Source organism: Mizuhopecten yessoensis, unplaced genomic scaffold (assembly GCF_002113885.1).
Source record: "Mizuhopecten yessoensis strain PY_sf001 unplaced genomic scaffold, ASM211388v2 scaffold5155, whole genome shotgun sequence".
Taxonomy (NCBI): Eukaryota; Metazoa; Mollusca; class Bivalvia; order Pectinida; family Pectinidae; genus Mizuhopecten; species Mizuhopecten yessoensis.
The window spans coordinates 228,135-245,124 of record NW_018405907.1 but is presented as its reverse complement, the minus strand read 5'-3'; the positions used below and the strand labels follow the sequence as shown (position 1 = coordinate 245,124).

General features: G+C 42.8%; 1 protein-coding gene across 1 annotated transcript in view; it reads left to right on the top strand.

Moving 5' to 3' along the window:
- Window positions 1-14,955: 14,955 nt before the first annotated feature.
- LOC110450314 (carbohydrate sulfotransferase 15-like) overlaps window positions 14,956-16,990 on the top strand; it is a 27,805-nt gene continuing 25,770 nt past the window's right edge. Inside the window, exon 1 of the mRNA XM_021497778.1 lies at window positions 14,956-15,184. Coding sequence (XP_021353453.1) covers window positions 14,956-15,184 — 229 coding nt within the window. The remainder of the gene's footprint in view (window positions 15,185-16,990) is intronic.

Here is a 16,990-nt window from a genome sequence, read left to right as displayed (position 1 = left end):
ACCAAAGGCATGTTCTTGTGTTTCCTGATAGTTGTCTGTCGCACTTGCCACCCTCAAATGTCCATGCCCCTCCTTACGCCGCTGCTCAGCTTTATTGAAAGCCTCCAGTTCTACAGCGAGGCGTATTGCATCATTCAAAGAGGCTGGTCGCGACTGTTTTATCCTAATGCGCACCTCAGAGTCAAACAACGCATCGATAAATTGTTCCATGGCCAATGTGTCTTGTAATTGACGCGGAGCCGTTGGGTAAGCCAAACTCGCTAGTCTTCTTATTGCCTGACCCAATTCCGGGAGGGATTCTGTCGCTTTTTGGCGTTTGTCTCTGAGCTGGACCCTATACAGATCTGTTTGACTTGGCGGGGCAAATCTCTCTTCTAAAGAGGCAACCAGCATCGTGTAGTGTTGCATAGCGTCATCTGGTAAATTTCCTAGGACCCCCTGTGCTTGGCCGCGCAGACAAACAGCAAGGTGCATGCCCCTTTCTTCCATACTCCATTTATTTATCCGCGCACAGGTATCAAAATGTGACTTGAAATCTTTCCATGAGCCAGAACCGTCATACGTTCCTGGTTTAACACGAACTCCGTGTCTATCTGTAGAGTTTGCCCCACAAGTCTTGACAACATCTCTTGGTTCTTGGCCTGGTGTTGGTGATGGAAGATACCTCCTTCTGGACCTCCTCTGCGTTATATGCGCCATACCACTTCCCCCTACAGGCGGATATTCAGATTCGTTCATGCCGAAGATCCCCTGCTCAGTATCCACAAATTTCACCCTGGGCCGCGCCCCTACGTCGGGCGGTGCATAACTCGTAGCCCCTGGCAGGTGTGTGTAATCTTCCTTCATCGCACGGCGGTCCAACGGCGAGGTTGTATCAGGAGTTTTTGTATCCCCTTGTTGTAGTTGTCCAGATTGCGGTGCACTGGCAACACCAGAATCACAACCTACACTTTGACTCTTTGATGACTTGGGCGTTGAGTGCTGGAAACTGTCCGCTATCTTGTCTCTTTCTTGTTTCAGAATTGACAACTGCGTCTCAATTTGACTTATTTCCTGGTCAAAATCCTCCATTTTGCTTAAATGGCCCAATGGTAATATACGAATCACATGCACAGCAGCAATCCCACCGCTGCCGCCAAAATATGTAACGTGCACCGTGGTCGGTACCTATTTGGTCCGTCCCAAGTGCCTCTCGGGATATGCTGTGCAGTTCTGGTAGCTTCGCCTTAGCGCACTTGCTTAGTAGCGCAGAGACTTCCTATATAAATTGGACCCAAGCAAACTTAATCAGACTATAATTAGTATTATTTACAAAGGATTTTAATACGGTAAACCTATGATACAGTTACATACAATAAACAGGGTCGTGCTACTTGTCACGGGACTCACAATTACAATACACATTTAACGTTAACAGGGGCTAGACAAGACCTACAGCGCACCGGCTTATGCAGCGCGGCGCACGGCACTAACATCTAGCACACGACTATTACAAGTGCTCCCGGCACTAGTACAGCGCAGTGACAACCGTGCGCACCGGCTCACACAGCGTAATAGCTACACTGTGCACAGGCCTAACATCCGCTAGTCACCCTAACCTACTGCCGCCTCACGACCACTGGTCACTTATTCAGCGACCAACAACCACCACGCTATGGAAGACTTATGCAGTCCTTCCACAAAGACTTATCCAGCCTTTGTTTATACCTTAACGTTGTTGTATCTCGCCGTGACCTTCTGTCAGCATCAGAATTCTCTCCCAGAATGAGATGAAGCCTCGCTTATATATACTGCTAGCTCAAACCATTCTGGGGGTAAATCAGGTTATCCCATTTTTTTATGACGTCACTAACTTTCTGGTCTTACGAGCGCTTTCAGCCTATGCCAAAAGCTATGTAAAAACCACAAACGCAACCGAACACTGATTACACATGGTTTATTTACACAATCACGTTAAGCTGACAATACTCCACACGTACACACTTACCTCTCGACCGGACAACGGAAATAAACGCCACTGGTACGTACACACACTCAATAACTTGCATAACTGTTCATTACATGTGTACGAGTGTAGACACATCCGATCGCCGCCCTATACGACATCACATCAATACACAGAAACGTCCAAAACTAACATTGTTGGCTGATACACGGAAAACAATAAACTAAACATGTATCGAAATTCCAGGGTAAATATTAAATGAGTCATCCTTTTCCCTACCATGCAGGTAAGTATTTTGCCTTCCATCAATGAAGATTGTTCAGGAGTGAACAAGCATGGAGCTTGCTACCACCTATCTCGAACGTACAGTAGCATATAGGTTCCATATGCATATAGGGACCGCAGAACCAAAGGATTTCCCATAGACGGTAGTGTTAACGGTTACCATTGTCCTGGTTAAATGGAGTTCTCCTGTTGCACCATTTGTGCCTGATTGTCACAAAACAATAACTCAACAATTTCATAAATTGCAACGGCACGACCAGGCCGCGTACTGAGTTTATTACAAAAACACATTGCATCCTCAATAAACATACTCAATTCAATTCCTATCAAATTCAATGTACATCAAAATCAATAGCGTTACTTCGCTATACTTATCATAATCGCGTATCAGTTTCGTTAAAGTGATTCAAAGAGGAAATATCCTCAAAATTTTAGAAAATCTGTGCGAACGTGTCGACGTGGTCGCTCTAAATGACCACCTTACACCTCACACACCCACACGTGCGACACAAGCACGGACTCTACATGCTGCCTCATGCGGCACGCATACCACAGGAGAAAACAATTTCAGTCTAATTCGTACCTCAAACGAATTAAATCATATTTATCCACCCTGGTTTACCTGTCCTGGTTAAATGGGGTATCAACACTGGTTTACATGTCCTGGTTAAATGGGGTTATCCACACTGGCTTACCTGTCCTGGTTAAATGGGGTTATCCACACTTTTTTTACCTCTGTCCTGGTTAAATGGGGTTATCCACACTGGTTTACCTGCCCTCATTTTGAAGAATAACATCTCACACAGCTGTAAATAAAATATTTATAAATTCTGCCGATTTGAATTTTTTTTTAATATGGGGGTCGCCGTTTTGTATTGAATTCGGCACCAAAAATTTACCATAATTTACAACAAATTACACACTTAGTAAACTCCCCCAGACAAAAGCAGAATTGACTTTTTTTATATACATGTTACATCTATATATATTGCTCAACCCACACATAAAACTTTTGAAACTTTTGCCACCTAAATATCCAACCAGCAGGCCCCGAGGCATTCACCTTCCTATTAAATCTTCTGCCCAAAAGGGAAAAACCCACAATCTTTTATTGAATTGGTTCCGTGGTCCCTATATATACATGCACACACACATGTATCACACCAACATCGTATCGTCTACACTGTAGGAACTACTTCCTTGCCCCGTATATAATTCTAAGTAATTCGTATCCTGCAAACTTACATTTGCAAGAATCCAGCGTTATTCGGGAAGTTACCTTTACTATTACTTTCTTTATCCACACTCACACATTTAGATTCACATTTCTGTATATACAATCCAGGTGTTGTTTTGCTTCTTTTTTTTTAGGATAAAATGGACATTTTTTTATATTACTGTAATATTGAGGTTTCTCTTGTGAAACCAATTTCTATTATAAATATTTACCACAGTCATTATAATGCATATTCCAACCTTACTTGGCTCTTTACATACGTAAATAAAGAATTTTCCCCCCATGGGGAACCCTTGGAAAACCCACCAATCAGACGGCAGTATCCACGCACGTCATCAGACACGAAGCCATGCTTCCCTCTTCATGATTCCAAAACCCAAAAACGTGAGAGACAAGGAGACAAGGGGAGGCTGGGAGGGAACTCACCTAATGACTGTGGTAAGTATTTATATTAGAAATTGGTTTCACAAGAGAAACCACAATTCTATTTCAAAATACGTTACCACAGTCATTATAATGCGAATTCGACTTACCGCAGTGGTGTCCCGTGGAGCGATGAAGGGTTCCAACAATAGGACCCATACCCCCGGAGGAGAAATTCAAAATACCTTTTCTTTTGTGACACAGAGCCTGATTACGACCAGCGTTCCGGATCACGCGGAGAAGACATAATGAGGGTTATGCAAAAGAAGAGGGAGGATAGACAACGGATTGGGCAGCCACAAGAGGGCCCAAAGAATACAACCCGTCAGACTGTCCCGACAAAGATAGGAGATAGAACTCCGTAAACGTAGAATGACCCCTCCAAACAGCAGCTGTCATGACCTCAGCGTAAGAAGAACCATTAAATAAGGCCCACGAAGTAGTTAAAGCGCGAACCTCATGAGCTCTAACCCCTGACACCCGCAAGGACTGATCCCCTGCCGACTCATACGCAGCTCGAACACACTGAACAATCCAGCGCGAGATGGTCGCCGCAGAGATATCGGAGCGACCGGGCTGGAGAGACTGGAACAGCCGAGACGACCGGAAGCAAAGGCTATCAAGAACACAGTCTTGAAGGGAAGAAACTTCCGATCCGTCGACTGGAGGGGCTCGAATGGCGCCCTCAACAAGGAATCTAGCACAAGTGCTAAATTCCACCTAGGGACCAATTGCCGTGAACGAGGCTTCTCAATGTAGAAGCCCCTAATGAGAGCAGACAATGAAGCGTCCGGGCCCACAGACTTGCTACCATAGAAAGCCAGCACACTAGCAATGGCTGAACAATAGCCTGCAATAGTTCCCGAAGACAGACCTTTGTCCTGGAACAGAGACAAAAGAAAGTCGGCTACAACGGGAGGCAGAGACTGGATCAATCGACCGTCCACCACACCAATCACCGATGGCGGACCATCGAGATTGGTAGACGGCGGAAGACGAAGGTCTAAGTGATCCTGCGATGCGAAAACCAAGGGGGCCGTAGTGAGGCCGAAGGACATAGCGCGAATCTGGTAAACCTTCTGCTCGAAAGTGAACCTGAGGAACTTCCTTGCCGACCTCCTGACAGGGATTTGAAAGTAAGCATCCTTCAGATCGATGGACGTAGCCCACATCCCTGGACGCACTGACGCAATGATGCGTCGTGGCGTTTCCATCTGTTCTCTGTTAATTATATTTTCATTCCATCTAAACTGGAACAAATATTTTCTTCTTTTTCTGTCAGTTTTCAGTCATAATTATTGGATTATGCACATAGCCATGAATTCTGATGTATAGACCTTATGGTCATTTGATCTCTTCTTTGAATATGTTCCACCGAATATTTTGGACTGATATGTTTGGCACTGATAGTTAATGACCTAGTTCTTCTATTATCAAAATATATTTGATATACAAAANCGCCTTTGAGTTGAGGTTATACATTTCGTTTCGTTATATTTTAATTAAGTGGAGTTCGGTAAATATATTTATTAAGTATGTGTTTGCACGTGCAGAGTGAGGGTATTGTAGGCTCTTACTGTAAAGAGGTGTTACCTGTATACGTCATCGACGTGATTGTTACACAACAGGACGGACGCATTACATTTTGCTCCGTATTAGTGAAAATGAATGAAACGCAGGGTAATTCCTCTACTGACAACAATGTTGAGAAAGATGACATTAATTTTACTACTACGGATACACTTTCATTATTTTCGTCTCGTTTGGACGCAGCACTTGGCACACATAAATTCCAGATTTTGGACGTTTTCTATACCAACCTTTGTTTTAATGGGAATTAGGCTATGAGCAATGTCTTGCGTTACCGAAGGTATATCCCAACGTTATGAAGTAGGCCGGCGAGATTTTAGTCACGTGGCATTAGAAGGCGGGGCTATTAAAAAACTAGAGTAAAACAGAGCAAGTTTGAAAAAATATGTTTTTAGTGATTGTATTGGTTGTTTGAGGCATGTAATTTATGTTCATCTTGTGCATAAAGAATAGATCTTTCGATCAATGTGCGATATGTGTGTGAAAGTGACGATTTGTTTATAAAATATCAGTTTGAAGTGCACTCCGGGCACGGGTCGCATATTTCCCGCATATTATAGAGGGCCGGAGTTCTGACGTTAATCGACGACAGACCGATATGAAAAAAGTCGATAAAACGTCAGAATAATTCGGACTACTTAGCCCCTTATATTTTGACAAAGTTGTTAAGATCATTAGTATGGAGATGGAGGTCCCAGGGTTTCAAAATGGTGGCATACCTGGATGATGGGTTAGGTATGAACGATACTTTCGAGTCAACTTTAGATTTGTCAAAGTCTGATAATTTCGATTTAGAGAGCGCAGGTTATCTACCTAACGATCAGAAAAGTGTATGGGTTCCGGTACAAAAGTTAGAGTGGCTAGGTTTTGTGTGGAATCTTATAAATGGAGTCTTGGTTATCAGTGTAGGTAAAAGATTGGATATACAGAAAGTTGCACAAAACGTTGTAGAACAGACAAATGGAGTTTCAGCCAGGGATATAGCCAAACGCACAGGGAAAATAGTTTCTATTTAAAAGAGTCTTGGTAATGTGTGTCGATTCAGAACCAGATCCTTACATAATAGTGAAGTCAGAGGCAGAGCTGAGATACGGTTGGTCAGCTTAGGGAAGCGGCACTGAATGGGGCAGTGTTTTGGTCAGAAAAAATAGTAACTTTGTTACCTCGTAAATTCCGACAGCTTGATCCAGGTTTTGATTTGCACAGATTTACTGATGCGAGCTGTCATGCAGGAGCCGTTATTGTGTAGAATGTTATGATTTTAGGACAGAGCATCCGGTCAAAGGCGATGCTCGTCAGAGTTCTACATGGCGCGAGCTCAAGGCTATTGAAATTACACTTAAGTTTTTCTCAAAAGTTGTGCATAATCAGAGTGTCCCACGTATTTTGGAGGTCGGCAGTATGTGTGTAGATTTACAACAGATAGCTACTTCGGTGCTTAAATTGGCGGAAACATGAACATTTTCTTTGTGTAATCAGTGGATTGCGAGGTATAATAATTGCTTAGCAGATCAGTTCAGCAGAATCGTGGACTTTGATGACTGGGCTGTAGAAAATAGTATTTTCGATTTATTTGAGAGTAAATGGGGCACACACGTGCGATTTGCTTGCCGACACCAACAATAACTGGTCATGACATCACAAGTACGCATGCCCGAGTTTAGCTGGGGTGAACGCCTTCAACTTTGATTGGTCCGCCTACAGATGTTGGGTGGTTCCACCTGTGTGTTTGACAACGAGAGCTATCAATCATTTTGTCACGTGTAAAGCTAACGGTACTTTAGTGGTCCCACGGTGGCCATCAGCAGCTTTCTGGCCCTTGTTAGCGGCTACGAATGGAAATGGTTTCAAAGATTTTGTTATTGATGTTGTTGAATATGTGAAACCAACACATTTTACAAAGCGGGTTCATTTATTCATTGGCTGTATATCTGTCAGCTTTGGTTCAGGAAACTATTTCTGTTTCGGTGTTAAATTCTCATTTTTACAGCATTAAATAGCAGCACGATTTTGCGGTAGTGTCAAATCCGTGTAATGATAAATTTGTTTTGACAGATTTGGAGGGCGCAAAAAGGTTGTTGTCTAAACCTGTTGTTAAAAAATCACCGTTGACGTCTAGTCACTTAGTACAAATGGTGGACAAATTTACTGATTTCAATAGTTTTATAGACGCAAGAGCCTGTACTATTTATTTAATTGGTTTTGCACGATGTTTTCGTTTCAGTGAACTTGTACAAATGAAGATGTCTGATTTGATGTTTCATGATTCTTACGTAGAAATCAAGTTAAAAAATAGCAAAACTGATGTTTACAGACAAGGGGCTAATGTGTTGTTTACTCGCACAGAGAACCCTACATGTCCAGTTACGTATCTAGAGAGAGATATAAAGTTAACAAAGTTGAACATGCTAATTATAGTATGAAAAAAAATTTTGCAGTCTTTGTGTTCTTATTTCAATTAAAATGTTTAGAAATGAAATTATTTATGTACGTATAAGGAACGAAGGAGAACATAGATCATATCAAATAGGTTCCCTGTTGTATAAAACTAACTCTTCACTACCCATATACAAATATCCTCTTGTCATGCGTATAAGTAATCTGTTACAATGGTTGGTCACAGGCACCAATGTACCAGGAGCGGGGAAATGCACGGCCAGACAGGTGTTCGAACCTAGGACCCTCCCCATTCTAGACGGGTGTTCTACCAATTGAGCCACCTAGTCGCCGATGATCGACCCAGTCCAGTTCCGCTTCAATACACTCATTACAAATATCAGTTTAAGTAGTGGTGATGTCTTCCGTACTTTTGAAACACATCTGCCAGTATGAACTTCTACAAACCTTATTCGATTTCTTTTCATTTCTTTTGTGTACTTTGGTTGAAGCATCCTCAAGCAGTGATGATTAATAAGTACCAATGGAGGAAGTTTTATGACAGGGAAATACAACATGACGTTGCCTTTGGCTGCATGTGTTTCACCTGGCACATTTCCTCATGTAGAGCCTTTGTAAAGATAACAGAGAAACAACATCTGAGTTCCCCTATTGATGAATCAGACGACTACAAGGATATACATGTATCTATATTTATTACGTTTCAGTTACCTGGTAATAAAGATTAAATATTATATATATAATATTAATAAAAAAAAAATCAAATGAGGTACCCTGGAAATTCCAGCTGTTATTGATTCGGAGCAAGTTTCACAGCGCAAACATAATATACCAAACATGACGATATTGTGTGTGTGAGGGTGATGGTGTGTCTGCGGGGGGGTGGGTGTGTCGTCGGAGTGTGGAAGTGAGGGTGTCTTGTGGGGTGAGGTGTGTGTGTGTGAGTGTGTGATGGCGTGCTTGTGTTTTAAGTGTCCTTATGTATTTTTCATGAAAAGAAAAAACACCCTTTTAAAACTCGAAAGTACTTTCAGACATAGGCGAAAACTAACTGAACTGGTTTTACTGTTATTATAGTGTGTGACGATAGTGCGTATGTAAATACAGAATTGTCGATGATTCCTTTGTCTAAGGAATGCAAACAAATTGAAATCAAAGTACTGAAACTACTGAAAGGCTAAACATATTACGTTGTCAATTTACATGGTATAAAGACATGTCGAAAAGCCCTCGTCATTTCCGGGTCAGGTTCAAGTTAATCATGGCGGTAAAACTGCAAATTCCCGAAAAAGTGCCTGATTGGATGTATTAGACGAATGATTACACAATTGATCATGATGGATTACTTAATTACAATTCAAACCGAAGCTATCGCCGCAGATCGCTGGAAAAAAATAACAAAAGTAAGTGTTGAAAATCTTCATTTGAAATTTGGCGGTACCGGTAGTGCTCTGACGAAGCTTCTTCCCTTATGTATGTTTATGTGTGTTGTGACCCATATCAGTATAGCATATGTGTGTATTTCAGACATTTGTAACGTGCCCTTGTGATTAAATACTTTGGAAGAAATGTGAAACACAAAAAGGGTGGTAATGAGATATTTTCATCCCTGGTTTAGCCTAAACACAGTCCTCGCCTCCTATCATTATTGAAATCTAGACATGAAAGTAAAAGACAGTTAGTACGAATTTAAACGTTTTTAAATGGTCCCGGCCTGGGGAAAATACCCATAACCTTCCTTGCTTGTGGGGACGTCATGCATAACTACATATATAACTACATTATATAAAATTCTGTATATAACACATGTGTAAATGTCGATAGGTAAATACTTTAAAGAAAACTATGTTACTGTAGGCTCCGTAGGCTTTTCGTTTAAGATAAGCTAGATCGGTAACTAAGTTGCTGGATTGAGTGAAACAATGTTGGGTTCTGCAATAAGACATCAACACTGTCTAGGTAAACTTGTGTTACTTTCTGTTATTCTGGTGTTATTATTTTATATGAAATTCAAGACACACGTGACCGATGATGTTGAATACCAACAATCTGGAATACATGTGTCGTCCGGAAATAATTTGTACGAAAATGGTTACAGCAATATCCTATTGGAACATGGTCAATTGAATTACACGGGAGTAATGGAATCTGATGCGGACGAAATATCAAACCCGTTCACAAAACTTTTGAAAAGGGTACGTATACTATTTGAAAGTAAGGTGTAATTCACATGTTTAGCCACATGACAGACCTGAGGTATTACAAAGTATAGAACAATGGAGAGTTAATTGTTCAATTATTAGCGTATAGTAATAGAAACGACATGGGGTAATCTGAAGCACGAGAAAGTAATTTTGCTGACGTTAAAGGGCATTATGATTTAAGTGAATAGAAAAAAATCACCCTTGAGCATATTTCCATATATACATTGAAGCTCTTTTGAAAGACTAAATGCGTCCAGGCTGATTCGGTGACTATCTCAATGTCCCCTCATTGTAGGGAACACTTGAAAAATCAACATGGGTCTGTTGTCTCAATTACAATAATTGGAATCGCAATCTTTTCTTTTTCTTTTCTCCTGCATATTTTTATTTACTTATTAATCAACATCTCCACCATCCCAACTTTCCACACCAACACAAATATCGCCCGCACCAATAAAGCTAATTCCATGAAAGCAACTTTTATAATCTGCTGTTTTTCTTGTTGAGGGGTTGTTATAATAAGAAAAAAAGAAAAGAAAACGTAATATATTTTTCACATTCAAATTGTATTGGTTAAGACATGTAAACATGCACTTCTAATTGGTTAATGTACATCAAACATGCAAACTAAGTCCTTTTGAAGGTTATAAATATCCACAAATATCTAACCCCCACCAACCCCCACAACCAATATCTAGCCCCAACCACCAATATATAACCCCCGCCAGCCCCCAACACCAATATCTAACCCCCAACCACCAAAATCTAACCCCCACCAACCTCCACCACCAATATCTAGTCCCCACCAACCCCCACCACCAATATCTAACCCCCAACCACCAATATCTAACCCCAACCAACCCCCACCACCAATATCTAACCCCCACCAACCCCCACCACCAATATCTACCCCCACCAACCACCACCACCAAAATCTAACCCCCACCAACCCCCCCAACCAATATCTAGCCCTAACCACCAATATATAACGTTAAGACATGTAAACATGCACTTCTAATTGGTTAATGTACTTCAAACATGCAAACTAAGTACTTTGGAAGGTTATAAATATCCACAAATATCTAACCCCCACCAACCCCCACCATCAATATCTCCCCCCACCACCCACCACCACCAAAATCTAACCCCCACCAACCCCCCCAACCAATATCTAGCCCCAACCACCAATATATAACCCCCGCCAACCCCCAACACCAATATCTAACCCCCACCAACCCCCACCACCAATATCTACCCCCACCAACCACCACCACCAAAATCTAACCCCCACCAACCCCCACCACCAATATCTACCCCCACCAACCACCACCACCAAAATCTACCCCCCCCCAACCTCCACCACCAATATCTAGTCCCCACCAACCCCCACCACCAGTAACAATGAAGTGTATCCGTTAACACTACCATTGTACAATTATTGAAAGAAAACGACAAGGAGATGCAAAAAAATAAAAGAAAACGTAATATATTTTTCACATTCAAATTGTATTGGTTAAGACATGTAAACATGCACTTCTAATTGGTTAATTTACATCAAACATGCAAACTAAGTCCTTTTGAAGGTTATAAATATCCACAAATATCTACCCCCCACCAACCCCCACCATCAATATCTACCCCCACCAACCACCACCACCAAAATCTAACCCCCACCACCCCCCACAACCAATATCTAGCCCTAACCACCAATATATAACGTTAAGACATGTAAACATGCACTTCTAATTGGTTAATGTACATCAAACATGCAAACTAAGTCCTTTTGAAGGTTATAAATATCCACAAATATCTAACCCCCACCAACCCCCACCATCAATATCTACCCCCACCAACCACCACCACCAAAATCTAACCCCCACCAACCCCCACAACCAATATCTAGCCCTAACCACCAATATATAACCCCCGCCAACCCCCACCACCAATATCTAACCCCCACCAACCCCCACCACCAATATCTACCCCCACCAACCACCACCACCAAAATCTAACCCCCACCAACCCCCCCACCCAATATCTAGCCCTAACCACCAATATATAACCCCCGCCAACCCCCCCCACCAATATCTAACCCCCACCACCAATATCTAACCCCCACCGACCCCCACCACCAAAATATAACCCCAACCACCAATATATAACCCCCGCCAACCCCCACCACCAATATCTAACCCATGTACTTCAAACATGCAAACTAAGTCCTTTTGAAGGTTATAAATATCCACAAATATCTAACCCCCCCCAACCCCCACCATCAATATCTACCCCCACCCACCACCACCACCAAAATCTAACCCCCACCAACCCCCCCAACCAATATCTAGCCCTAACCACCAATATATAACCCCCGCCAACCCCCCCCACCAATATCTAACCCCCACCACCAATATCTACCCCCCACCAACCCCGTCCACCAATATCTAACCCCCACCAACCCCACCACCAAAATCCAGCCTCCACCACCAATATCTAACCCCCACCACCCATATCTTACCCCCACCAACCCCCACCATCAATATCTCCCCCCACCACCCACCACCACCAAAATCTAACCCCCACCAACCCCCCCAACCAATATCTAGCCCCAACCACCAATATATAACCCCCGCCAACCCCCACCACCAATATCTACCCCCCACCACCAATATCTAACCCCCACCACCCATATCTTACCCCCACCAACCCCCACCATCAATATCTACCCCCCCCAACCACCACCACCAAAATCTAACCCCCCCCAACCCCCACAACCAATATCTAACCCTAACCACCAATATATAACCCCCGCCAACCCCCACCACCAATATCTAACCCATGTACTTCAAACATGCAAACTAAGTCCTTTTGAAGGTTATAAATATCCACAAATATCTAACCCCCACCAACCCCCACCATCAATATCTCCCCCCACCACCCACCACCACCAAAATCTAACCCCCACCAACCCCCCCAACCAATATCTAGCCCTAACCACCAATATATACCCCCCGCCAACCCCCACCACCAATATCTAACCCATGTACTTCAACCATGCAAACTAAGTCCTTTTGAAGGTTATAAATATCCACAAATATCTACCCCCCACCAACCCCCACCATCAATATCTACCCCCACCCACCACCACCACCAAAATCTAACCCCCACCAACCCCCCCAACCAATATCTAGCCCTAACCACCAATATATAACCCCCGCCAACCCCCACCACCAATATCTAACCCATGTACTTCAACCATGCAAACTAAGTCCTTTTGAAGGTTATAAATATCCACAAATATCTAACCCCCACCAACCCCCACCATCAATATCTCCCCCCACCACCCACCACCACCAAAATCTAACCCCCACCAACCCCCCCACCCAATATCTAGCCCTAACCACCAATATATAACGTTAAGACATGTAAACATGCACTTCTAATTGGTTAATGTACATCAAACATGCAAACTAAGTCCTTTTGAAGGTTATAAATATCCACAAATATCTACCCCCCACCAACCCCCACCATCAATATCTACCCCCCCCAACCACCACCACCAATATCTAACCCCCACCAACCCCCCCCACCAATATCTAACCCCCACCACCAATATCTAACCCCCCCCAACCCCGTCCACCAATATCTAACCCCACCAACCCCACCACCAATATCTAACCCCCACCAACCCCCCCCACCAATATCTAACCCCCACCACCAATATCTAATCCCCACCAACCCCACCACCAATATCTAACCCCAACCGACCCCCACCACCAATATCTAACCCCCACCGACCCCCACCACCAAAATATAACCCCAACCACCAATATATAACCCCCGCCAACCCCCCCCACCAATATCTAACCCCCACCACCAATATCTAACCCCCCCCAACCCCGTCCACCAATATCTAACCCCACCAACCCCACCACCAATATCTAACCCCCACCAACCCCGTCCACCAATATCTAACCCCCACCAACCCCACCACCAAAATCCAGCCTCCACCACCAATATCTAACCCCCACCACCCATATCTTACCCCCACCAACCCCCACCATCAATATCTCCCCCCACCACCCACCACCACCAAAATCTAACCCCCACCACCCCCCACAACCAATATCTAGCCCTAACCACCAATATATAACCCCCGCCAACCCCCACCACCAATATCTAACCCATGTACTTCAACCATGCAAACTAAGTCCTTTTGAAGGTTATAAATATCCACAAATATCTAACCCCCACCAACCCCCACCATCAATATCTCCCCCCACCACCCACCACCACCAAAATCTAACCCCCACCAACCCCCCCACCCAATATCTAGCCCTAACCACCAATATATACCCCCCGCCAACCCCCACCACCAATATCTAACCCCCACCGACCCCCACCACCAATATCTAACCCCCACCGACCCCCACCACCAAAATATAACCCCAACCACCAATATATAACCCCCGCCAACCCCCCCCACCAATATCTAACCCCCACCACCAATATCTACCCCCCACCAACCCCCACCACCAATATCTACCCCCACCAACCACCACCACCAAAATCTACCCCCCACCAACCTCCACCACCAATATCTAGTCCCCACCAACCCCCACCACCAGTAACAATGAAGTGTATCCGTTAACACTACTATTGTACAATTATTGAAAGAAAACGACAAGGAGATGCAAAAAAATATTAACATTATTGTTTTTTTACAGATGTTTTAACATTTTAATCAAACCTGTCGATTAAATGTTAAAATTCTTTTATTTATCATCTTTATGCAGAAACCACCCGTCTTTCTTCCTGGCTTTAAAAATCCCTGCTGGTATGATGATGATGATGATAGAAGGCCAGAATGGACAGAAATGTTGTGCAATACAACGAAGGGTAACACAGGGAGACTCTGTAAACTTTACTTCGGACGAGAAAGACCTGAAAATACATCATTACTTCGATGTCTTCCATATTTTATGCTGATTGGTCAACCAAAAAGCGGAAGTACTGATCTGTTCAAACGCATTATGCAGCATCCTGATGTGCAGCAAGGCATTTCGAAGGAGCCACAATATTGGGCAAGAAGTCGTCACTGTTCCTGTAAGTAAAGCAATAGGCAAAACACTGTTGAACATCCTTAATATATACCTGGTGGCGCTAGAGTTTGAATTAAAATAGGAAACGAACAAGTAAGGTTCGAAATATATCAATGTTTAAAGACCATCGGATAATGTTTCCACAATGCTTGTTATGTATTAGGAAACAAAATGGTTCTTTTGTACCATAAACTGTTGGCAGATGAAAACTCCCGTAAACCTTCTAATTGACTTTCTAGGTGGCCTATAAACATATCCTCCCCGGAATTCAAGGAGTAACAAACTCTTATGTCCTCTGCACACCTTTAAAATATCAAGACGAAATCAAAGGCTTTGTAACCACCACAGTGTTGGCGATAGATGTAGACTAATTTGATGATAAAATAATTACGCCGCGGTGTAATTGTAAAATAGACAAGCTCTGAGGTCGTGCGTGGTTTCTTTGTGAACTTTAAAGGATAGGTATCTGCCTAGCGAATCAAGTCTAGTGCATTCGAGAGGTGCAGAGAACGAATATACTGAATAGCGAATCAAGTCTAGTGCATTCGAGAGGTGCAGAGAACGAATATACTGAATAGCGAATCAAGTCTAGTACATTCGAGAGGTGCAGAGAACGAATATACTGAATGCTCATTTTCTTTACATAAAGAGTACAGAGACAAAGGAGCCCCAAAGGAGGGGAATGTATTCGGATAATGTTAATCCAATTATCAATATTCTTTCTAAGTTCATGATAAAACTATTCAAATCACCTCAGCAGTAAATAGTAATCATTATTAGTTAGTTTTGCACATGCCAATACTCAAATGAACAAATCGTTGCTGGCATCTCGGCATTGTATAAGGGACAAGTAGATGTATGTATTTATTACCGGTAAGATCGATGCAAATGGTCACGGGACTACACTCTTAAGGACTTCCCAGCCTTCTTAATTCACATGTTTGTCTTGTCGTATTTTCGTGTCGTCATTTCCGTATTGCGTATTGGGCATTTTAATATCTTAGTTTAAATTATAGTAACACTGGGTAAACAAGAGTACACGTGCGTGACGATGATATATGTCAACACCCGATATCGAGACTTCACTGGGGACGGAATGCATTATTGAATTTGATATACAGTTTGGTGTGGCAGCCATATTGGAATGACCTTAAGTATTAAGCTTCCGATACAATCACTATATTGGAGGAGATTTTTTGTGTGTGACAGGAATTGTTTAATGCTAACAGAATGAATGATTAAATTTGATATACAGTTTGGTGTGGCAGCCATATTGGGATGACCTTAAGAAATTAAGCTCCAGATACAAACACTATATTGAAACATGGGGAGACACTGACATGATACTAGACGACTTCGAGAAGGTCATATATGAAGCGCATGGGATGCGAACTGATGTGTTTAGTGTACCTACCTCACATGCACGTATCACGTGCTTTCACTAGCTCGAGGTCGTTACGATTTTTGCTGTCGAGCGAGTTACGCTCTGTCGAGTAAACTATGTTTACATATGCAGTTCACTTACTGTGAAAAGTGTTTTGTAAAATATCCTGAGAACGGCTACCATGCGATAGCCCCTGGTAACATATGTACGTAAGATGCAGATATACAATGCGCTAGCGGGCTGTGGAATGCCGTCCAAAGTTTACATACTTGAGAGTAGTTTGGTTCCATAAAAGAACAATACATTGAATTTGTTTATGTAATTTTTCAACTTATTTCTATCATTTTTATTTACATGTTTGTAAACAGAGATAACTGTCATTGCGTAATTTGTATCCATCTACAAAAAGTTCCGATTTCCCCCCCC